The 19655-nt window shown below is 47.6% G+C and overlaps 3 protein-coding genes across 21 annotated transcripts in view; all 3 read left to right on the forward strand.

The window, feature by feature from the left end:
* LOC131402212 (uncharacterized) overlaps nucleotides 1-2234 on the forward strand; it is a 60730-nt gene extending 58496 nt beyond the window's left edge. For both annotated transcript variants that reach the window (XM_058537083.1, XM_058537082.1), the window contains exon 3: nucleotides 1827-2234. In XM_058537083.1, coding sequence (XP_058393066.1) covers nucleotides 1827-2008 — 182 coding nt within the window. In that variant the 3' untranslated portion in view covers nucleotides 2009-2234. The remainder of the gene's footprint in view (nucleotides 1-1826) is intronic.
* On the forward strand, nucleotides 2083-3496 carry LOC131402218 (ral guanine nucleotide dissociation stimulator-like). The gene is made up of 2 exons (XM_058537102.1): nucleotides 2083-2140; nucleotides 2910-3496. The coding sequence occupies exons 1-2, from the start codon at nucleotides 2129-2131 to the stop codon at nucleotides 3159-3161; spliced, it is 264 nt and encodes an 87-aa protein (XP_058393085.1). The 5' UTR covers nucleotides 2083-2128; the 3' UTR covers nucleotides 3162-3496.
* Nucleotides 3497-3529: 33 nt separating this feature from the next.
* LOC131402210 (uncharacterized) overlaps nucleotides 3530-19655 on the forward strand; it is a 131785-nt gene continuing 115659 nt past the window's right edge. For 6 of the 18 annotated variants that reach the window (XR_009218373.1, XR_009218374.1, XM_058537074.1 and 3 more), the window contains exons 1-2: nucleotides 4115-4445; nucleotides 4531-4659. Coding sequence is in view for 6 of the 18 variants with exons in the window: in XM_058537074.1 (XP_058393057.1) it covers nucleotides 4377-4445; nucleotides 4531-4659 (198 nt within the window). In the remaining 12 variants the exon portion in view is untranslated. Of the gene's footprint in view, nucleotides 3603-4114; nucleotides 4446-4483; nucleotides 4660-5520; nucleotides 6005-6412; nucleotides 6488-7088; nucleotides 7271-7479; nucleotides 7603-7811; nucleotides 7903-8240; nucleotides 8379-19655 lie in introns of those variants that run through there. The other 12 variants (XR_009218376.1, XR_009218378.1, XM_058537078.1 and 9 more) reach the window with 10 other exon arrangements.

Genomic DNA, 19655 nt, shown 5'->3' on the forward strand with positions numbered 1-19655 from the left:
GATGGCACATGAGAGAGGGAGTAAGAGAAAGTGAGAGACCTTTTTAGTTGAAGTTTAGAAAAGACATCCCATCACTTTGGCTCTTATTCTGTTCAGAAGCCAGTTACTAACCACTTTGTGGTTCCACGGGGATGTGTATAACATGGGTGGGGCTTACTGGGTACCACTGTGGAGGCTGCCCACCTCATAGGCCAAGATGAGGCACTTCGGTCTCATTCTCCATAAAACAGGAAACAATTGAATGGTTTTATGCCACAGGATGGCAATATCTGAATTTCCATTAGTTGCAACCCCCTCATGGTGCTGACCTGAAAATGAGGCCAAGTTGGAAGTGACTGTCCCAATATCACATTCTTGGAGCCCAGGCCTGTTTTGAGTGGTGTTCTGTACTACATCCCACCCCTCCTTGTTATTCTTCCATCTCTAAGTTTGTGCCTTAGGTACATGTGACACCAGCCCACAGGGGTAATAGATATTATCTCATATACACCGGGTGATGTCCCTAGGAAGTAGATTCTAGCCTGATTCCCATGGTACAGGGTTAGAGACTTTGGAGGACCTGAGAGGCACAGGGACTATCCCAGGATGAAGAAATAGTAAGGAAAAGGAGGTCTGCATTCATCTCTGTCTCCTCAAAGCTAGGTCCCTAGTTAGGTTTCCAGGGAGCTGTGGGTAGGGCTATGTGGGCTCATTGTGTACAGTTCAAGAGATGACGTGGGGTCATAGACCTCAACAGATCTTAGAACTCTGGTAACCAGGCACCCACAGTGCCCCATCCAGCTCACTTGATTGGAGACAGTCAACAGGCAAAGATGTTTTGTTGTTGTTTCCCAACTTTTGGAGGATCTGGGCTCAAAAAATCCCAGAAAGAGAATCTTTTTGGTAGTTGGCGATGTTGGCTCAGCCTTAATTCTTGACGCCTCTGGGCATCTGGCAGGAGGCAGTGAAAGGTAACACGGGGCAGCCCAGGAGAGGCTAGTGCAGGCCAGGGCACAGCTGTGATCCCACCTGATCAGCCCCACACCCCTTGCCCCTCTTTGTGTGTGTGTGTGTGTGTGTGCATGTGTCTGTGAGGAGGGGAGAAGGCAGGACATAAAGGGCGGGTCATTCCTGAGCAGGAGCTGGTTGTTAGGTGTCGGAAACCTAACACCTAGGTCATGTTCATACCTCAGGCCATGCCTGGAAGCATGAGAATGTGAGCTCCTCTACTCATATTGTTACCGAGCACTAGAGGATTCATCTCCTTCCCTCTCTGACCAGAGTTCTTTGCAGGGATGCCCCTCTGTGCCTGAACTGAGGAACAGATATTCTCTTGGCGATTGGCCCCAGTGGCAGTGTGCAGGCAGCCCCTGATTCCTTCTCGCCCAGTTCCCAGGCAGTCTTTGCAGAACTCCACTCAAGAGGTTGTCGAGTAGCTGCCCAATGGTTTCAACTCCACCAACTCACTAGACAAGGGGCAGGTACATGAGGCCATCCACACTTTCCAGTGCTGCTCTGAGATGAGAGCAGGAGCAGAGGGTCTCCACACTCAGGAGCTTGAGATGACGGGGCTGGACTAGAACTAGGGAGAGACCAGACTCGGGCTGTCCCTTTTTTAAGCTAAAGGGGATGTACATGAATGTCACCTTGCCTGGTTAGGAGATGAGCTGCCGTGACCCTCTTACCCTTGTCCGGTGTGAGCTTCTGGAGGCCACTGAGGCAGAGCCAGATGGTAAGGGGGACTGCAGGCTGGGTATTCCTAGAAGGGAGTGGGATCTTTCCTGTGTTTAGAAGGACACATGGAAAGTCAGCTATGTGGGTGAATCTTTCTTTTTATCCCACTCCAGCGTCAGCTGCAGAGCTCCAGCCAGCGGCAGAAGAAGAGCAGTGGGCAGTGGTGGAGGTAGAGCTGGCTCCAGCTCTGTTGACACCACCCCCTCTAGCACTGGAGCCAGTGTCCCCTCCACCAGCAGTGTTGGAGGTGGAGCAAGGGCCAACATGGGCTCCAGCAGGAGTGGGAGCTGCTTAGCTGGAGTCACCTGGACCATCATTTCTAGTGAGAAGTCCATCTCCACCTGTGGCTCTTAAGGAGCGTGAGAAGCTTAATCTCACGGCCTTCCTTCCTAAGCTGGTGGTGGAGCAGTTGACCATGATGGATGCGGTGAGCAGCTGGGCTTTCAGGGTGGTGTGGGGCAGGCCTTCCCTCTGCTATCGTTGCCCCAGACCTGATCCAGACTCCTATGATCTGGGCCCAAATCCAGGCTCCACCCTTTACCAACCATAAGACCTGGGCAACTTTCTGAACACCCAAGACTTTGCTGTCCACCTGCAGACCGTGGAGGTGGACATTAAGAGGATCTGCTACACAGAGTGACTGTGCCAACTCCATGAGGTAAAAGAGATGGAAAGCTGGGTGGGCCCTGGCCCATCTGTGCAGGGAAGGGCTCACTGTGTACAGCCTGGACCCTGGTGGCCCAACCGTCTGCTCAGGAGGCTCAACAGCCTCAGGACTTATTAGACGCCTGATGTGTACTCCACTACAAGGGAGACAGACAAGTCCTGTGGGTGTAGTTGCCACGCGGGGATGTGCATCAGAATGTGGAGTGGGACCAGACGGGGGATCAGGGTATTGGAAGATGCCCCCTTGGGATGAGCCAAGTTGAGCCACCATCTGGAGCTTGGAGTTAGCCAGGACAGGCTGGGTTCAAATGCCCCTCTCCCTTCCCTGCCAGTATTGGGTCCTGGGTCATCCTGTGCTGGGTGTCCTCGGGGGACAGAGAAGAAAAGCCAGGGACTCTCACAAGGCTCAGGCCACATCCTGAGCTTTCTGAGCTCCAGCTCTAAACTGTGACTCCTGTGTGGGACTTTGGGGGCTGTAGACACAGACCTGGGGTGTGGCAGGGCTCGGTGACACTCCCCCTGTTCTCCAGGAGCTCTTCCAGAAGGTGGTGCCCTCTCCTTGCCTGGGCTCCACCTGGGGCAAGAGGAACAAGCCGGGCAATGAGCACCAGACACCCAACATCCAGGCCACCGTCGACCAAGTCAGAAGGGTGGCCAGCTTCGTCATCACGCCCTGCCTCGGGGACCCGAGCATGACAGCCCAGGACAGGGTGAGGGTGGTGGAGCGCTGGATCCAGGTGGCCCAGGTGTGCTGTGGGAGGCCCAGTGGAGCCCCTCTCTGAAGCCTTGGGAACTGCCTCTCCACCTTTATCAGCTCCCAGGATTGCAGTATGTGGTCTAAGCCCCTGCACAGTCCCTAGGCCCTTCCTGCCAGGGGCCCGCTGACTTTAACTCCAGGTCCCAGTGAGAGGATGCTCACTTCCTACCTGGCTCCTTCCCTGGGTTGAGCTAAAATCCTGCTCCCTGTGAGTGTTACTCTTTGGGTCCTAAATGTGCCCTTCTGCGACTCCCTGAGCATCTGTCTCATCCAGGAGGGGAGATTTAAATAGAAGGGTACTGAAGCTAGAGCAAGCTGGGCTACAGTGCCCCACCTCACAGCTCATTTTCTTCCCTTCCCCAGGAGTGCAAGATCCTGAAGAACTTCTCCTCGCCCTGCACTGTAATCTCTGCTCTGCAGAAAACCTCCACAAGCCACCTGAAGAACACACGGGGGAAGTTTCCCGGTGGGTAGGCCTCTCTCCATAGGAGGACCAGGGTGGATGGGGGATCTCTTGTATGTCTGCCATTGGCCCCTCAGTCAGCTGGGAACTCCTGGGAGGCAGCAAATGCTGGGGACAGGGCCTGGGCCTCGGCAGGGGGTCTCTAAGCCTCCCGGGGTCCTTAGTGCACCAGTTCTGCTTCAGAACTTGGTTTCCTTGAGTGTCAGGTAGTAAGTTGAGCCAAATTGGAGATTTTCAAGTGTTTATAGCAACAGAACTCTATGCCCAGTTGAAACTCAAAGCAGTCAAAACAGAGCTGCTCTGTAGAACTGGGGATTGGAGACTCCAGTGACCAACAGGAGAGCCCCCTCCCAGTACCATGAGACCTTAGCGCTCAGAGGAGCCCAGTGAGAACATTCTTTCAGGCCTTTTGAATCTCTTGGGTTTGCAAAGAAAAGGGATTTGCATTCAGACCCCTCACATTATTCCTAAATTTATCCCTCGTTCTTTCCCCTCCCCTGAGAGACAGCCCTGAAAATCTTAAGGAACTCAATAGTCAGGACAAGTCCTTGAGCAGAGAACTGATGATCAAGGTAGAGTGGAGGCTGGGGGTCTGGAAAGAGAGGAGGGGTGCGGAGGAGGGACACTGGGCAGGCTGTGGTTTTGATAGTTTCTCCCTTGAACTTTCTCTGAAACATTCCCGTCTATCTCATCCAGATTAACAAGCAGAGGGATCTGTTCTGCCCATGGGCAGGTGGGGTGCCATTTGTGGGCGGGAGGCCCTGGCCATGGGACACAATGGTGTTGGCTGGCCTGTTCCAGGAGGAGTTGCCGAGCTGGCGCCATCAACAGGTCTCTGGCTTCCATGTATGTCCATCCTGCTGGATGTAGCTTCTTCCAGGTTGTTGGGTGGTTGGGGTGGGTTTAGCCCTCAGCCTAAACCTATCCTCAGGAAGCCAGGACCCTGCTGCTCCTTCTATCTTCACCACATCTCCAAGGGGCTGCACCCTGCCTGCCCCAGGGATGTGCGTGGCAGAGGATTCCCATGGCCCAGGTGGAAAAACAGGCTGCTCATCCTCAGGTGAGAGATGTGTGTGCATTCTGGGACTCCCCACTGGACCCCTAGAGCAGTCACTTCACTTGAGTCAACCACAGGAGTCTAACCTGAGTGCCTGGTTGGCAATGACATATGCCCCCGGTGGCTTATGAGAAGCGTCTAGGCAACTGATGGATTCTTAGTGGATCCTGCTGAAAGGACCTTAGGAGCTTCATGTAAACGGGGAATCAAAATGTCCTGTCATCCCCTTCTCTGTTGATCAGAGGTGGCACCTTGGGGGTCCAGTTCCTGAGTGGATAAAGAAAGTTCAGGGGCCGTCCCTGTGGCTCAAGCGGTTAAGTGCACGCACTCCGCTGCGGCAGCTCAGGGTTTCCCGGTTCGGATCCCGGGTGCGCACCGACGCACCGCTTGTCGACCTATGATGTGGCAACGTCCCATATAAAGTGGAGGAAGATGGGCATGGATGTTAGCCCAGGGTCAGTCTTCCTCAGCAAAAAAAGAGGAGGATTGGCAGATGTTAGCACAAGGCTGATCTCCTCACAAAAAAAAAAAAATTCAGTGCAGGGGAATGTCCTGAGGGGTTCCTTGGGGAGGAGAAGGCTTTGGCATGTTCTCTGGCCCAGCCTGGGAGCCAGACACTCCACATGACTGGGCCAGGCAGGAGGCACTCAACCAGACTCCCAAGACACCCCTTCCTCTCCATCCATGACTCAGCCCAGGACCAAGCTTTGAGAGCTCAGGGGACAGGACTCTTGTCAGTGGTGGGGCTGGGGTTTAGGCGAGGATGTTGGAACAGGGCCTCTGGCTGAGAGGGGCAAGCGGCCTCTCCTCTGTGGGCTCCTGAGCAACACACTGCCCGTGTTTGGGCCTCTGTCTCCTCATCAGGGAAATGGAGGGATGGTGATTGTGTGGAGCAGGCCTCACAGGGTGCTGTTGAGGTAAGAGGGAGGAAAGGAATGTGGGAGATTTCTGCCTACTCCACCTGGAGGGGTGAGGGCCAGAACAATGATGACAGTCTTGTGACACTGAGTCCTCATGAGAACCTGTGTGGTAGCCGGAGTTCTCACACTTTCCAGATGAGGAAACAGGCTCAAGGAGGCCAGGCCACAAGCCCAAGCTCACACCCAGAGTGAGAGTTGGAGCTGGTCTTGTTCTGGAATCACAAGACCTTAGAGGATGGAATGACATTGGTACCAGTTGACTCAAGTCAGATGTCCAGTGTCGGAGGCCAGTGGTGCTGGAGAGAAATGGGTTGAGGGGAGTATGGCCTCACTGACACTGTCCTCGACCCTGACAAGAGGGGCCCTCCACGTTTGCTCCCCCAGAGAGCAACCCCCAGAGAGTGCAGGAGAAACAGCAGCAGCAGCAGGTAAGTGTGCCTGTGGGGGAGGGTCTCTGTGCTCCCAGCTGGAGGTCTCAAATCAAGAGAGGAGGGCCCTTCCTCTTGGTGCCACAGTGTCTGAATCCCCCAGTAGAAGTGACCAAGAGGAGGGCCTGGAAGAGCTGGTGCAGGATGAGTTTGTTGTGGGGAGGGCAAGGGACTGCACACCCTGTGATTTGCCAGAAGCCGGCCCTGGGAGGTGAGGAGGAGGAGTGTGGTGTTCTTGGGGTGTGAAGGGAATAGGAATTGAGGGGAGGCTGCTGAGGGTCCTAGGCTGCTCCTCGTAGGAACCCTGGGGTGGGCCAGGTAGCTGAGGGTGGGGACTTTTCAGGAGAGGGTCTACATGGGGTCGACTTGAGAGCAAACGTTCATCCCACCCACACCCCGATGTCACAGGGTGTTGTCCCCTATCTTGGCACTCTGCTCAGTGACCTGCTGATGCTGCACCTGGCGATGGGTGACTATTTCGAGGTGGGTGCACCTGAGGACTAGGCAGGAAGGACCAGGATTCTGAGCCTTGGGATGCGGGAGCCCCCGAACTGAGCTCTGAGTTCTCAGTACTTGGCACATCTCCTCTCATGAGAGCCTCGCAGCCACCCCTGGGAGCTGGGACATCAGGCCTATCTTAGTGATGAGTGAACAGAGTTTCTGCCAGAGAAACCCATTCCGGTTCCTCAGGCTGGGGAAGCTCAGAGTTGCCTGATGGCAGAGCTGCGTGAGGTTTTATCTGAGCTGGACTCAGCCTGTAACTCCCATGTTGCCCATGAAGGGAGAAAGAAGTCGGGCCCCCCCAAGTCAGGCAGCACATAAGTGCCTGAGCAGTCCCCTCTGCCTGAGGCCTCAGCCTCCAAGTCTGTCATCAGAGAGAGTTGTGCTGCCAGGTCCCTCAGTTACATCCCCATGTCCTCCTACTCTGGAGCCCAGAGCCAAGCCTAGGTCCAAGTCCTCTTTTCTCTGCATGCCCGGCCCCCTCTGGGGACCTGGCAGTAGTGCAACATGAGAAGGGGTGGGCATAGGGGGCTAGTCAGGCTAGGGGTCTTTGTCTGATGGACTCTGGCTGTCTACCTTCCAGGGGAATGGGATCAACCTTGAGAAGAGGACTGAGGAGCAGCAGTGGCACTCCCTGCAGGGGAGAAGAAAGAGGTGGAAATCAGAGACCTTCTGGGCAGAACAGTCCTTGGCTCCACCCGCTGTATCTTACATTGAATGGAAGAGTTTGATACCAGAGAAGTGGGAGACCCATCCAATTGGCGGGTGGGTTGAGGGGAGGATGGCATCAAGGAAATCTTCCTGGAGGAGGGGCTGATTATTCCCATTCTGAGAACTGGTAGATCCTGGATGGAACTGGAGGGAAAGAGGGTTTCCAGGACTGGTCCCCGGCCCCGCTCCTCACCTCCAACAAGACCCCTGCAGCATCCCCCACCCAGGCCCTGTCTGCATCTTCTCCTTCCCTCTGGTCCCAGGAATACCGAGTCATGAGTAAGATCTTGTTGCTCCAGGAGGCTGCAAAGAATTACAACCTAGAGCCCGAGGGAGCGATTTGGGGCCTCGTTCCAGGACATGGAGTTGCTCAACGAGAATGAGAGGTGAGGCCGGGCAGGAGTTGGGTGAGGGCAGGGGTGGACTCTCCCTGTTGGCCAGTCCAGAGAGCCTGTCTCCATGGTCCCCCACTCATCCCCCGGCCTTATTACATGGCGACCTCTGGGACACCCAGACTCCAGCTGCTGGGCAGGCAGTGGGGGGACACCTGAGGTGTGGTTCCTGGTAGGCTCACAGGTGCATCTCTGTCCTGTAGCTACAACCTGTCCTGCCAGCCAGATCCCTAGACCTAGTTGGCCTGCAGAATATGCAAGGCCAAGAAGAACCGGCCATCATCAAGGTCAGGGGTGAGTGAGTATCTGGGCCGGAGTGACTGACTCCTGGGGGTTCAGTAAGGCTTCGGGCTAAGCGTGGCTTTGGCGAGTCGGATAGCTGGCACTGGGATCCCAGCTCCACTATTGACCAGTCCTGCGACTGGAGTGACTCTCTTCAGCTTCCTGAGACTCTGTTTCCTGCTCTGTGAAATAGGTGATACTAAATGATCGCTCACGTGGCAGGGAAAAATGGGGTACTGGTGACTGACAGCACTGAGCACAGGGTCTGAAGCACCCAGTGCAGTGGGGACAGGGTGGGGGGCCATGATTCTGAGGGAGGCCGTGCAAGATAACCCGACTCTTCTACTCAGCCCCCAGGCCCCAACCCCAAACCCCGTACCAGTGGCCGATCACAGCGCCATCCTCAGCAGCGGGGACACAGCTGGGATGCTTGCGATGCACAGGGCCAGCTCCTCCCACTTGATGGGAAGGGGAGCATTGTAAGCTGATTCCTGAGGTCCCCTGAAGCCCAAGAGAGAAGGGACGACCCCATCCCAGCTCCCTGACATCTCTACCTCAGCACCTACTCACCCATTGGGGAGGGTCAGTGGTTATTTGTTGTAAATAATAAATGACATATTTGAATATTATATTCAAGTCCTGTTCCCTTTACAGCTTGGGAGTTGTGGTGTGGTTCTGTCGCTTTCTGTAGGCATGTGAGTGAGACACAGAATCTCACATTTCTCCTTGAATCAAGAACTCTTCTGAGTCATCAACTTATTGCATGTTGGAGAAGGGAGAAGGGCCAGCACCTTTTTTGGCTAGTGACGTCACTCCCAATTCCCCCTAACTCCGAGGACAAGTTCATTTCAGTATCATTCAGATGCTCCAGGGGCGGACACGCTCCCTGGCCCATTCTCTTGGGATTTAAAAGTTGATGGTGCTTTCACAGGCAAAGCAACAACCACTGAAATGTGGGTGTCTTTAAAACAGCACTACCCAGGACCAGGTCGTGCCATAGGCTGGGGCTGCCTTCCTAATTCTGGAGGAAGAGGGAATGTTTTCTGCTTCTCTTGTTGAGGTTTCTTTTGACCAAATTTTAGGAACTTGTAGTTTTCTAGTTCAATCTCTGGAATTGCATCAGCTTTAAGTGGGGAAAACAATGTAAAAAGATCAAAACATGCAAGTGGAGAGGACAAGGCCCGAAAAGGTGATTTGCAAATGGACTAAAGGCAGACAGGACTTTCCCTCCTGAGACCTCTCTAGTGCCTCCATGTTCACTACTGACCTAGAATTGAATCCTGCTGGGATCCTTGTCCAGGACTCTGAATTCTGTTTCCTGCTGTTTTGTATCCAATGGGAAAGATTTGTGATGCAGCTTTAAGGCTACCACTGGGCCTCATTCCATAAACACGACCGCTCTCTGTGAACTAGGATTTCCAGCACCCCTGCCTTCCTTATGCAATTCCCTTTAGGGCAGAAATACCCTAGAAGGCCCCCAGCCTCCTCCCTGGCTTGGCCTGATGGATCCCGGGTGAGCTCTACTTTCCCAGGAAAAGGGACCATAATCCTGACCAGTGAGTGACCCCACACTGTCCCTTGCTGTCCAAGGTGACTTCTGAGGCGTGTCATTCTGAGGTCCATGGTCTTGGACAGTCCTCCAGTTTACACACTCAGTGTTGATGTTGCCAACTTGTCCAAATGGGGAAATTGGGCCCAAGACATTAAAGTGTGTCACCCCTGGGTGGTTGTGTTTTTTTCCCCAGTCTTGTGCTGTGGTTACATTACAACCACCTGATGGGGTGTGAACCTTGTTTGGAGCTTTGAAAGATGAGGCATGACAGGGGTGTGGGGTCGTCCAGCAGGAAATGCCACGGAACTGATGATCCATGGTCGTGCATGAACACAGCCTTAGCAATTAAAATACTGAAATGCTTCCCATCTGGTGGTGAATAGACACTGCTCTGAGCTCACACCGAGAACCCACCCCACGACCAGGAGCTTTCAAAGGGTTACCAAGTGGCGTTTTGAACCTCATCCCTTGGAAACACCCTGTAAGACAAGGGCCAGATAAATCACTTGGCACTTGTGAGTTATCGCCTTCTATCTGATGGCTGCAAGTGTCACCCAGACACACAGGCTGGACTCTGCCAGGGAAGCCTTCTCAGGACAGCTAGAAAGCTGAGGATGAATCCTGGTTCCCAGCATCCCAGGCCCTTCCTGACATGGCACAGCCACCCAGGAAACTGGTTTGGTAATGGAAAGACTGGGAAGGCGATACTTTGCCTCCAAAGAGAAAGAGAAGTGCCAATAGCGACAGCTTGATCCTTCAAATACTCAATTAAATCTCAACAAGCAGTGAGTTCTTGTCAGATTACTGATGCCGAAATGGTCTCTTTTGATAGTAGTATGATCCCCCAGCTGCCATGTCCATCTTCATGAATCAAATTTCCAACACATATGGATCTAAAAACTGAGTGAAATCTGGTATTTCCTTAGATGCAACTCTGAAGTAGCATGCAAGAAGGAACACAAAAATGGAGACCAAAAGTAAATATCTAATTTGAGAACATAGACATCGAGGTGCTTTTGAAATAATACTTTGGAATCTATTGGAATATTACACAAAAAGAATAATCCACTTTAAGTAGGTTTTACTGTGACTGTGAGGGGAATAACTGAATCATCTCGTGACGTTGATAACTCGCTGCTGACTTGAAAGTACAAATAAATAACATACATAGTAAAGGAAAATGAGAGAACAGCATGAAAAAGGAAGATCTTTCACTCCTCACCTGAAACTCAACCTCTCACCTCAGAAAGAAACCACTGTCTATATTTTCTGTCATGCAGCAGAGTTTAATAAAAGAAACGTATTGTTATATTTCAAAGTTTCAAGAGCTCAAAGCACAAAAACATTAGGGACGCTGCCAAGAGACCTCACTGAGGTGCCTGCTCCATTTCATCTGCAGTCAAGACGGCCTTCTTGGCCCCTCACTTTCTCTGCCTCACTAGCAAGTCTGTCCACCATCAGTGCTATCACCAGTCTCTCTCCTGTGCTCTTCACTGCCCTTTCCTCCTTCCTGATACCTTCCTCAGTTGCCAGAAATTGTTGGCAGTGGAACTGTGGAATGCCCAGATCAGCTCCTGGAATCATCTCTGCCAAATCTGAAGACCGGCAGGAGTGGGCATGGGACCTGAAGTGCAGACCACCTGCGAGCACACCTGGCAGGGATTCACCTGTGTGACTAGGTGCAAGTTTTTCCAACGCTTTGGCAAGCTTGAAAGGATTTACTAGTTGTCCTGCACTGCTGCAGGCCTGGAGTCCTTGTGGTCTCTTGGGCCAGCAGACCTGGTGGGGCTGGTCCAACGTGTCCTCCCAGAGACCCTTCATTGCCAGGATGGGATGGAATTCTAGTAACCGGCCTCTTGAATATGTCACTAGACATCCTTAAAGGGATGGAGATGTTTAAACCAGGCTTTGGTTTGGACTGGTTCCCCCAGTTATGCTGCTTCCTCTGTGAAGACGTGGCTATCATCCTTCTTTTCCTCTTACCCTACAAAAATAAATTATGAAATTGGGTCAAATGATAAAGGAAGCCTGCCTTTTTAGGACAATTATCCTGGCTGTTTTGTACTTCCACCCTCCCTCTATCCTCTGGGGATCTGACCTGTGTCCTGGGATGTCATCAGGCAAATTTGCATCAAGAACAGAAAGCTCAAGGTCAAAACTCAAGGCTACTCCAGATCATTTCTCCCCCTCCATCCTGTTAACACACCCTCCTTATTTAAGTGTTTTCTATTCTTTTCTTGTCCTTGTCACTCTCAACCTCATAAGTCCTGGCATTCCCTCTCAGGACAGTCGGTCCCCAGTCCTTTACTAGTTCCCAAATCCTAACATTTCTGTGTTTTCTGACTACTCATTTGCTTAGTCCATTGACCACTTGGTGTTCATAGAAGTTAAATCAATAGTGACATTATCAACCACCCCTTTGTTAATGACTTACTCCCATATCCCAGATGTTCACATAATCCAAATGCTTATGTTCAAAAGTAAATAATTCAGAAAACATATTCACCCACGACAAATTCCTGATCTCTAATATCTTTTTTTATTGATGTTTTAATGGTTTATAACATTGTGAAATTTTTGGGTTGTACATTTTTGTTTGTCCATCACCATATATATGACTCCCTTCACCCCTTGTGCCCACTCCCCACCCCCACTGCCCCTGATAACCACAGTCCAGTTTTCTCTGTCCATGTGTTGGTTTATATTCCACATATGAGTGAGATCACACAGTGTTTGTCTTTCTCTTTCTGGTTTATTTCACTTAACATAATGCGCTCCAGGCCCATCCATGTTGTTGCAAATGGGACGATTTTCTCTTTTTTTATGGCTGAGTAGTATTCCATTGTATATATATACCACATTTTCCTAATCCATTCGTCAGTCGAGGGACACTTAGGTTGCTTCCACTTCTTGGCTATGGTGAATAATGCTGCAATGAACATAGGGGTGCATAAGCCTCTTTGGATTGTTGATTTCAGGTTCGTTGGATAGATTCCCAGTAGTGGGATGGCTGGATCATAGGGCATCTCTATTTTTAATTCTTGGAGGAATCTCCATACCGTGTTCCATAGAGGCTGCACCAATTTGCATTCCCACCAGCTGTGTGTGAGGGTTCCTGTTTCTCCACATCCTCTCCAACATTTGTTGTTTTTTGTCTTGGTGATTATAGCCATTCTAACAGGTGTGAGGTGGTATCTTAGTGTTGTTTTGATTTGCATTTCCCTGATGATTAGTGATGTTGAACATCTTTTCATGTGCCTATTGGCCATCTGTATATCTTCCTTGGAGAAGTGTCTCTTCATTTCCTCTGCCCATTTTTTGATCGGGTTGTTTTTTTGTTGTTCAGTTGTGTGAGTTCTTTATATATTATGGAGATCAACCCCTTGTCAGATGTATGTTTTGCAAATATTCTCTCCCAGCTGGTTGGTTGTCTGTTCATCTTGATTCTGGTTTCATTAGTCTTATAAAACCTCTTTAATCTGATAAAGTCCCACTTGTTTATTTTTTCTTTAGTTTCCCTAGTCTGGGTAGGCATGTCATCCGAAAAGATTCCTTTAAAACCAATGTCAAATAGTGTGTTGCCTATATTTTCTTCTATGAGTTTTATAGTTTCAGGTCTCACCTTCAGGTCTTTGATCCATTTTGAGTTAATTTTTGTGAATGGCGATAGCACATGGTCCACTTTCATTCTTTTGCATGTGGCTGTCCAGTTTTCCCAACACCATTTATTGAAGAGACTTTCCTTTCTCCATTGCATGTTCTTAGCACCTTTGTCGAAAATTAGCTGTCCGTATATGTGTGGTTTTATTTCTGGGCTTTCAATTCTGTTCCATTGCTGATCTCTAATATTTTTATTCAAACACTCATACAGTAGATACCTGTGCCTCATGATCAGAAGTAATGCTAGATCACCGATCCTCACCTTAATTTCCTCCTACATCTATCAATCCTGAATTCCATGGACTATGATCTCAATAATTTCCTTGGAATAATAAAAAATTCATTACCACTCATTTATGTTGTAAACCTCCAAACCCAGACGATCCCGATTATCTGCCATGCCGCAGCTACTGCTGGTCTTATAACAAGCTGAAGAAAAAGCATGAAACATGATCTTTTGGTACCACTGTAAATACAAAACCATCTGCATCAACTGGGAAGCATCCATAATGCCTGGAAATTTTGTTCTCTTGTTTTGTGTTGGCTCAATAAAAAGAAGACAAATCAATTTGAAAAATGGGTAAGGGACCAGAGTAGACTTTTTCTAATGAAGACATACAAGTGGCCAACAGGTGTATGAAAAGGTGTTCAGCATCACTAATCATCAGGGAATGCAAATCAAAACCACAATGAGCTATCACTTCACACCTGTTAAGATGGCCATTATCAAAAAAACTAAAGATGGCAAATGTTGGTGAGGATGTGGAGAAAAGGAACCCTTGTGGGAATGTAAACTAGTACAACCATTATGGAAAACAGTATGGAGCTTACTCCAAAAATGAAAACTAGCATATGATCCAGCAATCCCACTTCTGGTATATGCCCACAGGATTGAACTCAGGGTCTCAAAGAAATACCTGCACTCTAATGTTCATTGTAGCTAATTCACGATAGCCAAGATATGGAAGTAACCTAAATGTCACTGATGGATGAATGGATAAAGAAATGGAATATTAGTCAACCTTGAAAAAAGAAGGAGTTCCTGCCATTTTTGACAACATGGATGGACCTAGAAGACATTATGCTAAGCGAAATAAGGCAGACAGAGAAAGGCAAATACTCACTTATATGTGGAATCTTAAATAGTCAAACTCATACAAGCAGAGGTTAGAATGGTGGTTACCAGGGGTTGAGGGGATGGAGAAATGGGGAGCTGATGGTCAAAGGATACAGAGTTTCAGTAATCAAGATAAATAAGTTCTGGAGATCTAGGATATGGCATAGTGCTTACAGCTAACAAGACTGTCTTGCATTCATCACATTTGCTAATAGTGTAGATATTAAGAGTTCTTACCACAGAATAATAGTAATAAAGGAGGTGAGAGAAAACTTTGGGAGGTGATGGATATGTTTGTGGCCTTGATGGTGGTGACAGTCTCAAGGGTGTACGCTTATGTTCAAATTCATCAAGCTGTGTATGGAAAAGTATGACATCATCATTGATTCTTCTGCACCTTGAAATACGCCATGTCCTCATCATAAGAGAAAAAAATTTGTAACTATGTATGGGGACAGATGTTAACTGGACTTATTGTGGTGATCATTTCAACATTTATACAAACATTGAATCATTATGTTGTACCGCTGAAACTAATTTAATGTTGTATGTTAACATTACCTCAATAAAAAGAAAAGCACACAACAGAAAAAACCATTTGAATATTGTAAATGAGTTCAGTGAATCCATGAAACTGCCCCATTCCCATATGAGAGTTACAGGAAGCAGTGAGGATGATGTAAGATGGAAGAAAGTTGTACAAAACAGTATTCAAATTAAAATCATTTAAGTTGATATCAGCTCCTTGTCACAAAGTTCTGTGAGCACCGATCTTCTTTCACATTTTTCCTGGAAAAGCATACCTTCAGATCCAACCCATAATAGTTTCCTCATTTGCTCTAATAAGAAAATTTTAACTTAATAAATAAAACCAAAAGCATCCCTTATGTATGAATAAAGTTAGTGAACTTTACAGAGAAAAGAGCATATTTGCACAGTCTCAATAAAGGAAACAGAAGAGCGGAATGATGATGAAGTCTCATTCAAGCTTATCTTTGAAAGCCAGTAAAACCAGGTTATCTTTTCAAGAATGTGTGTAAAGCTGTCAACCTTGGAAAATAGAAATAGTGGCCTCCTCTGCAGCAAAGGGCAGGCTTGCTTACTGCCCAGTATAATAAAAATAACACCCCTCCCCAGGCAAAGGTCAGCAGGCTTCCTGCCTGTTATCAAAGATTTGAGTTCCTTAAGCTCTGAGTTCTTGCAACCCTCTGCATGTCTCCTGGCCCACTGTGTATCATCCTGTAGGAAGTGGGATTTAGTGAACCAGTGCAAATGTTGATACTCTGGCCACTGCCATTGCTGTGTCATTAAGTCCTGTGTCTCTGACCCATGGGTCTCCTGTCTTTTGCCAGCATCTGTAAGACAATTGTAGGCTAACTTATTGGCTTGCAGGTAAGGTAAAATATCAGACCATTCACAGTTCCTGACAAGCCCTTAAAGTAACTAGTAGTCTTAGGAACAGAGAGCTATCCAGAACAATATGCATGGATGGTCTTCATAGAAGACTTCATGCAACCAAAACTTTAATATGTCTCTCTGACCTCTTTTATTTCTACCTCAATTAGAAGGAGAGGCACCAAGCTTTATAGACCTAGGGTTTGTGCAAGCCACCTAGAGACCCAGTGACCAGAAACTTCCCATGGGGAGCAAAGACAGATGGGTATATTTCCAAAATGGACCCATATGCCTCCCGATCATCCAAAAGACAGTACATTATCTTAATTTATGATGATTTGATTCATTAAAATCTTGTGATGGGCCAAAGATACACTTCTAAGAGAAATGAGGCACATGGCAGTTGTAAGCAGATTAACACATTTGGTGAATATCAAATTCTGAACTAACTTTAGTGTTCTAATCAATCAAAAGGTACAACAAATTTAATTAGGTAGATTAAGTGATATTTAATGGTATGCCTGATTATTACTCTGCAATAATGAACAAACAGCTTATGTAAATAACTACAATTGGTCTTTAAAATATGATAGTCAAGACTGTTTGAGATAAGCTGGAGAGAAGGAAGGGGAGAAATAGATAAAAGCTAGCTGCTCTGACGCCACTCTCAAGACCCCTGGATCTACATGTAACCCAGGAGATCGAGGCAGATGGCTGTGTGCCTAGATCCTCCTGCACTGTGGTTCTCAGGGATGTCACAGGGCTGAAGCAGCTTCCTGAATCGTGTTTACATGTTCATGTGTACAATACCTTTGACCATGGGGATGAACCACCATTCAATCATCCCTTATACCCCTCTAATTAAAAATTAGATTTCAGAATCATTGTACCATTACATGATAATTTAATCCTCAAACCTGTAGGATGGCAAGCTAAAAGAAAATCAAATTTCAATGGCTTCTTTTCTTTGAAGGACCAAGATGTTCTTTCACACTTAGAATCTGGATTAGAGGATAAATCCATTAAGTCAATAGAAAGAAGAAATGGACAGAGGGATATTTCATTCATATATACACAGTTTGCACTGTGGCAAAAATAGAGTTATATTTTAAAAAATTAGAATTTTTTGAAATTTTATAGATATTACAGACTTTGTTCTGCTTATACTCCCTTTGGTTTACCAAATCAAACTCACTCTTTAATGGGCATTTCTAGCATTGAGTGCTAATAACAGCAGCTTTTTTAAATTCTTATTTTTCCCAGGTCAAAGACCAAGGGAAGAGGTCGTCAAGAGGTCAAATCTAATCTACCTATGGATGTGGCAGCCTTAACTATGGATGTTCAAACCAAACATTGCCAGCAGAACCACATCTCTTCACCCATAGGTGAGTTTTTACTAGTAATCACAGAGACTTGAGGATATCAAAGGAAATTCTTTATTAAGAACCAAAGTTATAGATTCCTATCTTGGGTTCATTACTTTGAATTTTTGACCCAAATCATATGCATTTATTGGACCATGTTCAATTCTATGATCTTTAGAAGATGCAGCCTACAGCTGAAGAGAGACAGATACGACACCAATATCTTACCCTCTCTGAAGACCAACTGAGAGCCCCTGGAGTCAGAAGTTTTCAAGACAAGAAAAAGTCATTCTTCTTCTGAACAGAGAGAGTAGAGGCTATTCAAACATTCAACTTTAAATTGTTAACATGACTTGTTAGATTGTGATGGAGCAAGCCTCATACCTTCTAAGTTTCATGATTTTTCTCCAGAATACTGAGAGGGATGACCTTAAAGTCCAGTTTCCCCATAAACGTCTTTATTCAGTGATAAAATTAAATTCCCTATAAAATAATTCCCATAGGGCTGGCCCCGTGGCTTAGTGGTTAAGTGTTCTGCTACTGGTGGCCCGGGTTCAGATCCGACATGCACTAACACGCCGCTTCTCCGGCCATGCTGAGGCCACATCCCACATACAGCAACTAGAAGGATGTGCACCTATGATGTACAACTATTTACTGGGGCTTTGGGGGAAAAAAAGAAGAAGGATTGGCAACAGATGTTAACTCAGAGCCGGTCTGCCTAGGCAAAAAGAGGAGTATTGGCATGGATGTTATCTCAGGGCTGATCTTCCTCACACACACACAAAAATAATAATAATAATAATAATAATAATAATACCCATAAAATTGTTAAAAATATATCATAGTCTCTGACCAAGAGGAAACAAGGAAAATTGAGCAGTTGAATAGCAGTGTAATAAACTCCATACAAGGATCTTACTGCAGCATTATGTATAATTGTGAAACTGGACATAATCCCATCTCTATCAAAGAAGAGATAAACAGATCATGGTATTCCTGTTCTTTGGAGTACCTCTAAAACTTCTAAAAAGCTAAGTTAGTGTGGCAAGCACTGATAAGGAGAGACAGCTATGATATATGGTTTGGGAAACAGCAAATTGCAAAATGATGTAGTTATGTCATTTATGTTAAAAAAAACTTTATGTGTATTTATAAATTCATAGGAAATGTCCAGAACAATAAGCTGCAACCTCTTAACTATAGTTCCTTCTGAGTAGGGGAGTGAGTTTGCAGGGAAAGGGATGGATGGGGGAGGTTTCACTTTACTCTACATAGATCTGGGTAATTTGACTTTTTTTATAGTATGTAATTCTTTCATAATTAGAAAAATGAGTGATGTGACCATTTGGTGCAGGACAACAGTATTATGTTCTCCAGTCTCTGTACTGTATGTTACTGCACAGCGCAGAATGCAGAAGAAAGCCCAGAGGAGCAATGAAGACAAAGAAGACATGACACCTGCAAAAAGTCAGTGAAGTATTTCTACATAACCAACCTTCCAGGTGAGTGTCGGTCAGTATCTTCTACTGCTCCAGCTCTCGCAATAAACCTAGAACCTGCCCAGGGTAAGCTGGAGGACCACACCTGACTAGTCCACTCCCTGCATGGGGCCGGTTTGTGCAGGGTGACTGCCATCAAGCAGGAAAATGGACTCAGGATGGGGCATGTGCCTTTGGAGGGGATGGCAGAGAGGCACAAATTGGAACGCCAGCTAAGTGCACACACCTGAGAGGCGGAGTTCCAAGTGGAGACTCAAAATGTACCAAGAAACTGTGTGAAGTGAAGGAAGCTACTCGACCTCTCTGAGCCTCAGTGTCCCCCCCTGTAAAATGGGGATCACAGGCCTACTTCACAGAGCTGTTGAGGAAGATACATAAAAGTGCCTGTGACAGTCAGTGTCACATTATTAACAAAGTCGTCTCCGACTTCAGAAAATCAATGAAAAGAATAATGTTGATGAGACCAAAGACGAGATGCCCAGCTTCGTTAGCAGCCCCAGCAGCATGAGAATGAGAGGAGCTCCGAGTAAGCAGGGTTCTTCACAGCTCCACTGGAGACGATGAACATGGGTTACACCACGATAAGGGGCTGTTGTACAGTGACACGTGTAGTGAGAGTGGGTCCCTAAAGACACTGTGAAATAGAGTTACACACAGTGGCTCCTAGGAAACAACTACAAAGCAATGAACGCAGCAGATAGGAGTGAGAATGGGGCAAGCAGAGGAGGGTCAGAGCTACAAAATCTGACAGAAGACACTGAACCAAGACGAGTGCCCAGCTCTGTCAACAGCTGCTGTGGTTGCACCAGGAGATCAAACATTTGAGACAGCTATTGTGGGGACTGCTGGGAGCACAGTTGTCACTGCGGCCACACTTCAACAGCAGTGCATCGGAGCACACACACCCGGAGACTTTCCTCTCCATTAATCCTTGTTTTAAGATGATGAATATCCTCATGTTACAATGTTTCCTTCCAACACTTGTGGACAAGTGTCATCAGAACCCCCTGAAGAGGGCACAGGCCAGAGTAGGATGGAACACTGGGGGCTGGGGGAGCGGCGCTGCACCTGACTACATGGACTATCACCTGGGCCTATTGAACACAAGAGAAGAACCCGAGGATGTGGTCTAATGAGACTTCCCTGTCTTGCCACATTCAGGGACACTACACACT

The sequence above is a fragment of the Diceros bicornis genome (assembly GCF_020826845.1).
Source record: "Diceros bicornis minor isolate mBicDic1 chromosome 32 unlocalized genomic scaffold, mDicBic1.mat.cur SUPER_32_unloc_2, whole genome shotgun sequence".
Classification (NCBI taxonomy): domain Eukaryota; kingdom Metazoa; phylum Chordata; class Mammalia; order Perissodactyla; family Rhinocerotidae; genus Diceros; species Diceros bicornis.